We start from the raw sequence: 12,162 nt of genomic DNA on the forward strand, positions 1-12,162 counted from the left end.
TATTGAGGCATTTTCTCAATTGAGCCTCCCTTTTCTGCAGTGATTCCATTTTGTGTTAAGTTGGTGTAACACCAGCTAGCATGCTATGACTCTGTCTGAGTTCAATTGAAAGCCTTGAGCTAATGATATAACTCATTTAGTAGTAAACATGCCTTGCATACATGAGCCCTAGATTCAGCCTTCAAAGCTTCAAAAAAATTCCCTAATTTCTTAAGGATGCTTAGAGTAACAATCTCAGAGTTAATGAACTCAATAAATATACACTGGGTGATAAGCTACTTATCCTGCATTCCTCTAAAGACAGAGGACTCAATAATAATTAAAACAGACAAAAATCCTTACTTCCTGAAAGTTATGTTCCAGGGTATAAAACAAATAATAGATATGTAGACATGCAATGTCTGGGAAGGAAAATAGAGAAGGAGCTGAGTAGTGTAGAAATATTAGAATTTGTATGATGGGTGAGAAATGAGCATGAAGTCACATGTCTCAGTAGCTAATAACATCTATTTCTTTCTTCTGCACACTGCAATTGGCAACTGTACTATGGCTTGGCTGTGGCTTGCTCCACTTCTCGTTCCATCAATGGGGCTAAAGAGCACATTTGTCCTGTTCTTAATTAAGTCACTGACAACAGCATGTCTTATGTCCACATGTGATGTCAATGCAAGCAGGAAAGCATGGTAGCACTCTCTGGGATGGGCAATGCATACTGCAGTCCCTACTACATGAAGGTAAGGATTTCTGATCTTCATGTAAGGAAGAAACACAGGTATAGCTGGAGACAACAGTACAATTCACTGAGATCCTGAAGGAAAAGGGAATCCTGTGCAATGTGCAGAGACATTCACTTACCCCAGATAGGACACAAGCAGACCTAAAATAAATCATGGCAGGCAGCAGCAGGCATAGCAGGCTTGGTGCTAGAGAAGGAGTTAGAGCTATATACTGATCCTTAGGCAGAGAGAGAGAGACAGACAGACAGACAGACAGACACTAGATGTATCTGGCTGGCAAGGCTTCCAGAAACATGAAAGTTTACTAACAGCAGCATTGACGAGTCAGAAGCAGCCACATCACAGAAGGTTCCCATCCTAGCATGAGTGAGGACTCAGGGGGAGTCACTCACTGAGGCTCTGCCTTCATTCAACATTCAACCTCCTCTATGCTTGCTCACTCTAGCAACCCACCCCTCCCCCAGGCACCAGTAGTGAGAGAGCAGCAGCAGGAAGGAAAGCCAGCAGAGCATCCTCCATCCCCTCTATGGGGGCCTGCTAATAGCTCCATTACTTGCATTCCACTGTAATGTTTGGTGATTGTATTGTTGTTTCTTAGGGTAAGGAACTTGGAATGTCACAGACTACTTTGCCACAGTGTTATCATTCTTTCTAGGCTCTGCCCCACAGTTACCTGGCAACAGCCAGGTATGCCTGACTCATGATAAAAGGGGCTGTTTGCCCCTTCCTCACTCTCTTATTCTCTTACTCTCTGCCCCTTATTTCCCTGCCCCTTCTCCTTCTCTTCCCCTCCCCTTCTCCTTTTCTCACCACCTGTTCTTTTCTCCCTCCTCCTCCTCTTCTTCTTCTTCCTCCTCTTCCCTCCCTTTCCCTCTCCCTCTCCCGCTCTCTCTCTGCCTTTCTCTGTCTCTACTCCCTCAACTCCCCTATTCCATACTATATCCATATAGCTGGTCCCTCAGGGGGAAGAGATGCCTCAGCATGGGCCCACTGAGGCACCCCTTCTACCTCACCATACTTAGCTTCTACCAAACATATCCTGGTTCCTTTTTTTTTTTTTTAATAAAACACAGCAACCAGTACTCTAGCCAAATCAAAGATACTTTCTTATTCACCATTGTCCCCTGACACATGCCATAAATCTTTGTGGGAGATCATAGGTAGACATGTTAGAACTACATTACTGCACTTTTAAAATGTACTTATTTTGCATTTCAACGATTTATACCGTGATTGCCTATATATGTAACATGTAAGGAGATACTGTTGTTTTATTAAAAGAACACTACATCTTTTATTATTGTTGTTTGTTGTTGTTATTACTGAAAACATGTTGAAAGACTCGAATAGAAGAAAGGGGTACCTCTTTCACCTCACATTCACTCTCATTAGGATAAGATGGGGCTAAAAGCTGCTTGTTGCATAAATAGAATTTATACCAACAGCATTCTAATCTTACTTCCATTGTTGAAAATTAATTCATTTTCAGACTGTAGAATATGATTTGCCTAATACAAGAAGCCTGATAGAAAAAGCAATAGAATGAATCAGCTCTTTATGTATTTAATTTAGAACTGTTCAGGCTGTTGTATGTGGCCTGAATCAGAAGGACCTGGTAAATGCTCCTAAGAACACCTAGTCGGCTCACCTTAGTGAATGAGTAATTGCCTGTGAAATTCAGAGCTAAGAAAGCAAATTTACAATCAAAGGGGATGGTTATTAACTGTATTTTCAGTTTTTAAAAAAGCCTTTCTAAAATAACAGGTGTTGACTTCATTGGAGGGCTGCAGGGGGAAAATGGATCTTGGCAGATGGTCAGCAATTTGAGGCTAATGTAATACAGCTCCTCTGGAGAAATTGAGATTTTTAGTTTCGGGGAAGTGATTAGTTTTGTAGGACTTCTACATTTGGAGTTTGCTACAGTCGAGGAAGAGCTTTAAGAGACTGTATGTTACCAAAAAAAAAAAATGAATTTTTGGGATTCTAGTAATATTGGCAGGAAATTACTGAAATCCAAATAAATAAGGCATATGGTTAATAATGTATCAGTGTTAGCTCCTTGGATGTGACAAGCATACTGTGGCAATGTAAGATAGTGACAATGTGGAAAACTGGGTGAGGAATACATTGAACTCAGTACGATCTGTGCATTGTTTTAAAATGGAAACATCTAATTTTTCTGCAATTAAAAAAAATGTGTATAGGGCCAGAGAGAAGACACAGCAGTTAGGATCACTTACTGTTCTTGTAGAGGACACAGGTTGTATTTCCAGCATCCACATGGCAGCTCTCAACACTTGATAACTTGGGTTCCAGGAACCAGATGCTTTCTTCTGGACTCCTCAGGTACTCATCACAAACACGGTGGACAGACATACATGCAAGCAAAGCATTCATACACATAAAATAAAAACAACCTTAAAAACTTCAAAGATATATGTACTGTGGTGGTCCATACCTTTAACCACAATGGTCTAGAAGCTGAGGTAGAACTGGTCATTCCACAGTCAGTTTGGGGTATAAGGGTTGAAAATCATTTACGCAGGAGACTTTTATATTAAATAAATAAATAAATAAAGGCTCCCGTGAAGTACTGAAGCTGTCCATGACCAACATAAATGACTTCCTGAAACCATGACCTTCACACAGACTACCTCACTGGGACCTTTTCACAAATTCCATCTCTAGAGTCACTTCTAGGGAAACGCAGATGGACCAGTATTAATCATCACTGTAAAACTTATAATCTTCATAATTAGTCACTTCCAAGATGCAAAAATTCTAGAAGGATTGCTTAGAAAATGAGACTAGAAATATTCACAATCCATTCCTTTGTTCTGAAATGTAGGCGTCGGGTTGACAACTGCAAAAGCTACCTGGGTTAAATATAATGTTTGCATTGTAATTCTCTAGTGGTTTCAGGAAACCGCAAAAGGTTTGTGTTTATTGATTGTTATCTGTGAAAGAAAATGTAGACACTATCAGAAAACTCTTCACTATTCAGATATTTTCTTCTGTCTTCCGTCAAGGTAGGAAGGAGGCAGGAGGATGGTCTAAGAAGCCACCCCCAGACTCACCCTAGCCTCATTTCTGCATTACGGGCTCTTGCTGTAAGATTTTTGTCATCTTTGTAAATGTGTAGGGGAAAGTCAGGCAGTGGTTCAATCGGTCAGAACCACTCTGGGCTGGGGATTTAGCTCAGTGATTTCAACAATAGAATCTTTAGCTAGCGCGTGCCAAAACCCTGGACTCAGTCTTCTGCAGGGAAAGAATAAAAGCAAACAAAACCAAAACTCACTGCGCACATGAAAACATTTGACAGACGACATGTGCCCATAAATGAGGTTTCAAAAGTTTATTTGTTGTATCTGGTGTCAAATGCCTGTAAGCACTGGCACTAGGGAGGCTGCACTGCAGATTAGCCAAGGCTGCATGGCAAGATCCTGATACCAAAGAAAACAACCCAAGCCAATGGAAAACCAAAACAATACAGCAACAACAAATCTCCCTTTCCATACATTATCTACTTTGGAAGAAATGCCCTCAATCTGTAAATTATAGTCTCACCTCCTTAACTCCAAACAAGTGAAGCAAATAATTTCTCTTTTTGGAGCCTATCTTATCTTCTCATCTGTAAAATGAATGTATTGGACTAAGCAATCTCTCAAATCCCTTGCCATTTGAACACTGACGCGAGACGGAAAAATACTGTAGAGGTTTTGGATTTAGGGCACAGAAGAAACTGTTTCCGCATTTATGTTTCTAGAGTCAGAAATATGACAGCAGTAGGAATGCGCGAAGAGGGGCGTAGTGAGACAGGAGACACAACCCGGGTCAATTTAGGTGGGCTTTTTTTTTTTTTTTTTTTTTTTTTTGGCACTTACAGGGTAAGCAACCAGACAGTTGCTAGGCAACTTCATCTCTCCTTAGCACGGAGGACCCTATCCGAGGTGTCTAAGTCACTACCTGTTTACTTTAAAGGCATGGTGGCTTTTCAAAGTTAATGCAATCTATTGTCTTTAAAAGAATACTTTTTTTGCCAGCAATTCTTTGCAAACTCTCTGGCTGAGATCGGCTCTCAGCGGTTTTCCCGTCCCCTGTTTTCAGGCGTGCTGCGGACACCTCCTTAGTCAGGCCCCCGCCGCTGCGCGTTGCTCAGCAGAGCCAGACGCCTCCCGCTCGCCGCTCCCGGACCCCGCCCTCCCCGGGCCGGGCTCTGGGTACAGGACCTCTGGGTTCCTTGAGCGCTGTCCCGGACCACCATGGGCTCAGAGATGGAGCCACTGCTCCGGGCCTGGAGCTATTTTAGACGCAGGAAGTTCCAGCTCTGCGCCGATCTATGCACGCAGATGCTGGAGAAATCCCCTTATGACCAGGTACCTGGCCGGCCCCAGGCAATCTGTGGATCCTCTTTGCTGAGGCCATGGGCTCAGGGCGGGATCCCTCTGTCCCCCGAGGGAGGCCCGGGAGGAGGGCCCAAGATGAAGTTGCCCGTGTAATCCGCAAAGGCACCTGGTGCGAGACTCTTTGGAATCCTGGACAGTGGGTCCCTGCCTTTTGCATCCCCTGAGGATCCTGAGTTCTGTGCTTTGACAACTCCTGCTATAAACTTCAGCACACCTTTTTCAGAATTAGTTACATTTAAAGGGACTCTGTTAAGTTTGTGAGGGGCTTTGATAGTTCATTGGTCATTCACTGGTCACACTCTTAACTTGGTTGATTTCTAAAAAGGAAAATATATATATGTGAACAAAGACTTGAGATGAAGCCTCCTTTAAACACAGCTGTCTTTTGGTTCAGATAGTGAAGCACGCGATCTACCGTATTTTTAGACCTCTGTCCAAGTGTGAAGGAACCTTTGTTTCTGAGTCATGAATTCAACTGGAGGCAAGATAGAGGAATGAGAATGTAGAGGAGGGAAGGATATATTTATTTTTAAAGAAACTACCTGGGCAAGAGGAACTTTTCTTGTAGGAGGGAAATATAAGACAGAAGAAGACATGATAGCCTTGATTAGAAGGACATATAACAGTTCAACATGAAGGTATACTCCTGTACAGCAAGGGGATCAGTAGTTCAAAGCCATGCTCAGCTAAGTAGAGAGTTCAAGGCCAGCCTGGTGAGCTAAAGGAGAACCTGTCTTTAAAGGGGATCGGGCAAAAGCGAACTTAATAAATACAGCATTATTGTGTATAATGAATGCAAAGGGCAATAATGAATGGGGGAGGTATCATGAACATTATCATTGAATAAATAGCCCCTGGAAGAGGCGAGAAGAAAAACAGGAGACTAAGAGTAGAGTTGTGGCAGTTTGGCAGTGCTTTCAGGTACATGCAGAGTGTACTGTACCTATTCAGACCCTGGTTTTCTTGCTTTCCCTCTAGTGGTGTTGCCTTGGAGTTGTTAGGAAAGAAAGGGAAAGTTAGAAAAGCCTGCCTGTGAAGGTTGTTCCTGGGCTCTGCTGCTCTCTGAGCGAATGGATGGAGGATGTTCAAATGGTCATAGGCGTTGGGGCAGAACAGACTGTATTGGTGGTGATTCTAGAAGTGTTGCTATTATTCATGCTCATTAAAGGACTGTGTGTCTGTAGATGAAGATTTTTTTTCCCCCAAGAGCGTTGCTTGGTACATTGGTCCTACAAAGGCTGCTGAAGACATTTCCAGCACAATCCAGCATGTTTTGGAACAACAAGGCAGTATAAAATCTCTTTACCATTGTTACAAGGGAAGTTTGTTAAGACCTTTGGGTGTACCAGACATTGTTCTAGGCTCAGTGGTTCTCAAGAACATTCTGTGTTGTTTTCATTGAGTTGGGATGGTTCCCCCAGAACAGGATTCCCAAGAGTTTCTCACTGGAAGCTTCCTCATTAAATGCCAGCAGGAAATGTATCTCTCTCTCTCTCTCTCTCTCTCTGTCTCTCTCTCTTTTTATTCACACATTTATTTGACCACAAACGCATTGAGAACATTGAAGAAATTCAGATGAAATAGTATCAAGTAACGTATGTCTCTTAAATTGCTGAACATTTCTTTTTTCTTTCCTTTTTTAATTAGATATTTTCTTTATTTACATCTCAAATTTTACCCCCTTTCCTCATTTCCCCTCCAAAAATGCTCCTATCCCATCCCTCCTCCCCCTGCTCACTAACTCACCCACTCCCACTTCCTTGTCCTGGCATTCCCCTATACTGGGTCATGGAGCCTTCACTAGACCAAGGGCCTCTCCTCTCATTGATGTCCAAAAAGACAATCTTCTGCTATATATGCGACTGAAGCCTTGAGCCCCTCCTTGTGTACTACTCTTAGGTTGGTGGTTTAGTCCCTGGGAGCTCTGGGGGGGGGGGCATCTGGTTGGTTGATATTGTTGTTCTTCCTATGGGGCTTCGAGCCCCTTCAGCTCCTTGGGTACTTTCTCTAGCTCCTCCATTGGGGACCCTGTGCTCAGTCCAATGGGTAGCTGTGAGCATCCACTTCTGTATTTGTCAGGCACCGGCAGAGCCTCTCAGGAGATAGCTGTATCAGGTTTCTGTCAGCAAGCACTTGTTGGCACCCACAATAGGATCTGGGTTTGGTGACTGTATATGGGACGGATGGATCCCCAGGTGGGACAGTCACTGGATTCTGCCCAAACTTTGTCTCTATATTTTCTCTCAGGGGTATTTTGATCCCCCTTCTAAGAAGGACCAAAGTATCCACACTGTGGTCTTCCTTCTTCAGCTTCATGTGGTCTGTGAATTGTATCTTGTATATTCCGAACTTCTGGGCTAATATCCATTTATCAGTGAGTGCATACCACATGTGTTCTTTTGTGATTGGGTTACCTCACTCAGGATGATATCCTCCAGATTCATCCATTTGTCTAAGAATTTCATAAATTCATTGTTTTTAATAGCTGACTAGTACTTCATTGTGTAAATGTGCCACATTTTCTGTATCCATTCCTCTGTTGAAGGACATCTGGACTTTTTTTTTTAAGATTTATTTATCTTATTTTGTGTATGTGAGTACACTGTAGCTGTACAGATGGTCGTGAGCCTTCATGTGGTTGTTGGGAATTCAATTTTAGGACCTCTGCTTGCTCCAATAAACTCTGCTTGCTCAGGTCAGCCCAGCTTGCTCAGTTCCTGCTTGCTCTGACCCAAAGATTTATTTATTATTATACATAAGTACACTGTAGCTGACTTCGGATGCACCAGAAGAAGGTGTCAGATCTTATTACAGGTGGTTGTGAGCCACAGCATGTGGTTGCTGGGATTTGAACTCAGGACCTTCCAAAGAGCAGTCAGTGATCTTACCTGCTGAGCAGTCTCGCCAGCCCTGACATCTGGGTTCTTTCCAGCTTCTGGCTATTATAAATAAGGCTGCTATGAATATAGTGGAGCATGTGTCCTTATTACATGTTGGAGCATCTGCTGGGTATGTGCTCAGGAGTGGTATAGCTGGGTCCTCAGGTTGTACAATGATTTCCAGAGTGGTTGTACCAGCTTGCAATCCCACCAACAATGGAGGAGTGTTCCTCTTTCTCCACATCCTCTCCAGCATTGGCTGTCACCTGAGTTTTTGATCTTAGCCATTCTGACTGGTGGGAGGTGGAATCTCAGGGTTGTTTTGATTTGCATTTCCCTGATGACTAAGGATGTTGAACATTTCTTTAGGTGCTTCTCAGCCATTTGGTATTCCTCAGCTGAAAATTGTTTGTTTAGCTTTGTATCCCATTTTTTAATAGGGTTATTTGGTTCTCTGGAGTCTAACTGCTTGAGTTCTTTGAATATATATTATATATTAGCCCTCTATTGGATGTAGGGTTGGTAAAGATCTTTACCCAATCTGTTGGTTGACGTTTTGTCCTATTGAGAGTGTCCTTTGCCTTACAGTGTCCTTTGCAATTTTATGAGGTCCCATTTGTTAATTCTTGATCTTAGAGCATAAGCTATTGGTGTTCTGTTCATGAAAATTTCCCCTTTGCCCATGTGCTTAAGGCTCTTCCCCACTTTGTTTTCTATTAGTTTCAGTGTATCTGATTTTATGTGGAGGTCCTTGTTCCATTTGGACTTGAACTTTGTACAAGGAGGTAAGAATGGATCGGTTTGCATTCTTCTACATGCTAACTACCAGTAGAACCAGCACCATTTGTTGAAAATGCTGTCTTTTTTCCACTGGATGGTTTTAGCTCCTTTGTCAAAGATCAAGTGACCAGAGGTGTGTGAGTTCATTTCTGAGTCTTCAATTCTATTCCATCGATCTAACTGCCTGTCACTGTACTAATACCATGCAGTTTTTATCATGATTGCTCTGTAGTACAGCTTGAGGTCAGGGATGGTGATTCCCCCAGAAGTTCTTTTATTGTTTTTTTTTTTTTTTTTTTTTTTTTTAATATTTTTATTACATATTTTCCTCAATTACATTTCCAATACTATCCCAAAAGTCCCCCATAGCGCCCCCCGCTTCCCTACCCACCCATTCCCATTCTTTTGGCCCTGGCATTCCCCTATATTGGGGCATATAAAGTTTGCAAGTCCAATGGGCCTCTCTTTCCAGTGATGGCCGACTAGGCCATCTTTCGATACATATGCAGCTAGAGACAAGAGCTCCAGGGTTCTGGTTAGTACATCATGTTGTTCCAACAATAGGGTTGCAGATCCCTTTAGCTCCTTGGGTACTTTCTCTAGCTTCTCCATTGGGAGCCCTGTGATACATCCAATAGCTGACTGTGAACATCCACTCCTGTGTTTGCTAGGCCCCGGCATCGTCTCACAAGAGACAGCTATATTTGGGTCCTTTCAGCAAGATCTTACTAGTGTATGCAATGGTGCCAGCGTTTAGAAGCTGATTATGGGACGGATCCCTGGATACAGCAGTCTCTAAATGGTCCATCCTTTCATCACAGCTACGAACTTTGTCTCTGTAACTCCTTCCCTGGGTGTTTTGTTCCCAATTCTAAGAAGGTGCACAATGTCCACACTTTGGTCTTCATTCTTCTTGAGTTTCATGCGTTTATCAAATTGTATCTTATATCTTGGGTATCCTAAGTTTTGGGCTAATATCCACTTATCAATGAATACATATTGTGTGAGATCTTTTGTGATTGTGTTACTTCACTCAAGATGATGCCCTCCAGGTCCATCCATTTGGCTAGGAATTTCATAAATTCATTCTTTTTAATAGCTGAGTAGTACTCCATTGTGTAAATGTACCATAATTTCTGTATCCATTCCTCTGTTGAGGGACATCTGGGTTCTTTCCAGCTTCTGGCTATTATAAATAGGGCTGCTATGAACATAGTGGAGCATGTGTCCTTTTTACCGGTTGGGACATCTTCTGGATATATGCCCAGGAGAGGTATTGCTGGATCCTCCGGTAGTACTATGTCCAATTTTCTGAGGAACCGCCAGACTGATTTCCAGAGTGGTTGTACAAGCTTGCAATCCCACCAACAATGGAGGAGTGTTCCACTTTCTCCACATCCTCGCCAGCATCTGCTGTCACCTGAATTTTTGATCTTAGCCATTCTGACTGGTGTGAGGTGGAATCTCAGGGTTGTTTTGATTTGCATTTCCCTGATGATTAAGGATGTTGAACATTTTTTCAGGTGCTTCTCTGCCATTCGGTATTCCTCAGGTGAGAATTCTTTGTTCAGTTCTGAGCCCCATTTTTTAATGGGGTTATTTGACTTTCTGGAGTCCACCTTCTTGAGTTCTTTATATATATTGGATATTAGTCCCTTATCTGATTTAGGATAGGTGAAGATCCTTTCCCAATCTGTTGGTGGTTTTTTTGTCTTATTGATGGTGTCTTTAGCCTTGCAGAAGCTTTGTAGTTTCATGAGGTCCCACTTGTCAATTCTCGATCTTACAGCACAAGCCATTACTGTTCTATTCAGGAATTTTTCCCCTGTGCCCATATCTTCAAGGCTTTTCCCCACTTTCTCCTCTATAAGTTTCAGTGTCTCTGGTTTTATGTGAAGTTCCTTGATCCACTTAGACTTGACCTTAGTACAAGGAGATAGGAATGGATCGATTCGCATTCTTCTACATGTTAACAACCAGTTGTGCCAGCACCATTTGTTGAAAATGCTGTCTTTCTTCCACTGGATGTTTTTAGCTCCCTTGTCGAAGATCAAGTGACCATAGGTGTGTGGATTCATTTCTGGGTCTTCAATTCTATTCCATTGGTCTATTTGTCTGTCACTATACCAGTACCATGCAGTTTTTATCACAATTGCTCTGTAGTAGAGCTTTAGGTCCGGCATGGTGATTCCACCAGAGGTTCTTTTATCCTTGAGGAGAGTTTTTGCTATCCTAGGTTTTTTGTTATTCCAGATGAATTTGCAGATTGCACTTTCTAATTCGTTGAAGAATTGATTTGGAATTTTGATGGGGATTGCATTGAATCTGTAGATTGCTTTTGGCAAGATAGCCATTTTTACAATGTTGATCCTGCCAATCCATGAGCATGGGAGATCTTTCCATCTTCTGAGATCTTCTATGATTTCTTTCTTCAGAGACTTGAAGTTTTTATTATACAGATCTTTCACTTCCTTAGTTAGAGTCACGCCAAGATATTTTATATTATTTGTGACTATTGAGAAGGGTGTTGTTTCCCTAATTTCTTTCTCAGCCTGTTTATTCTTTGTGTAGAGAAAGGCCATTGATTTGTTTGAGTTAATTTTATATCCAGCTACTTCACCGAAGCTGTTTATCAGGCTTAGGAGTTCTCTGGTGGAATTTTTAGGGTCACTTATATATACTATCATATCATCTGCAAAAAGTGATATTTTGACTTCATCTTTTCCAATTTGTATCCCTTTGATCTCCTTTTGTTGTCGAATTGCTCTGGCTAGGACTTCAAGTACAATGTTGAATAGGTATGGAGAAAGTGGACAGCCTTGTCTAGTCCCTGATTTTAGAGGGATTGCTTCAAGCTTCTCACCATTTACTTTGATGTTGGCTACTGGTTTGCTGTAGATTGCTTTTATCATGTTTAGGTATGGGCCTTGAATTCCTGATCTTTCCAAGACTTTTATCATGAATGGGTGTTGGATCTTGTCAAATGCTTTTTCCGCATCTAAGGAGATGACCATGTGGTTTTTGTCTTTGAGTTTGTTTATATACTGGATTACGTTGATGGATTTCCGTATATTGAACCATCCCTGCATCCCTGGGATGAAACCTACTTGGTCAGGATGGATGATTGTTTTGATGTGTTCTTGGATTCGGTTAGCAAGAACTTTATTGAGGATTTTTGCATCAATATTCATAAGGGATATTGGTCTGAAGTTTTCTATCTTTGTTGGGTCTTTTTGTGGTTTAGGTATCAGAGTAATTGTGGCTTCATAGAATGAGTTGGGTAGAGTACCTTCTGTTTCTATTTTGTGGAATAGTTTGTGAAGAACTGGGATTAGATCTTCTTTGAAGGTCTGATAGAAC

The 12,162-nt window shown here is 41.9% G+C and overlaps 1 protein-coding gene across 2 annotated transcripts in view; it reads left to right on the top strand.

Moving 5' to 3' along the window:
• Positions 1–4,890: 4,890 nt before the first annotated feature.
• Ttc8 (tetratricopeptide repeat domain 8) overlaps positions 4,891–12,162 on the top strand; it is a 75,586-nt gene continuing 68,314 nt past the window's right edge. Inside the window, exon 1 of one of the 2 annotated variants that reach the window (XM_029484921.2) lies at positions 4,891–5,113. In XM_029484921.2, the coding sequence (XP_029340781.1) occupies positions 5,000–5,113 (114 nt within the window). In that variant the 5' untranslated portion in view covers positions 4,891–4,999. The remainder of the gene's footprint in view (positions 5,114–12,162) is intronic. The other variant, XM_021178803.3, reaches the window with a different exon arrangement.

Source organism: Mus caroli, unplaced genomic scaffold (genome assembly GCF_978045245.1).
Source record: "Mus caroli unplaced genomic scaffold, Mus_caroli_1 scaffold_14, whole genome shotgun sequence".
In the NCBI taxonomy this organism is placed as follows: Eukaryota; Metazoa; Chordata; class Mammalia; order Rodentia; family Muridae; genus Mus; species Mus caroli.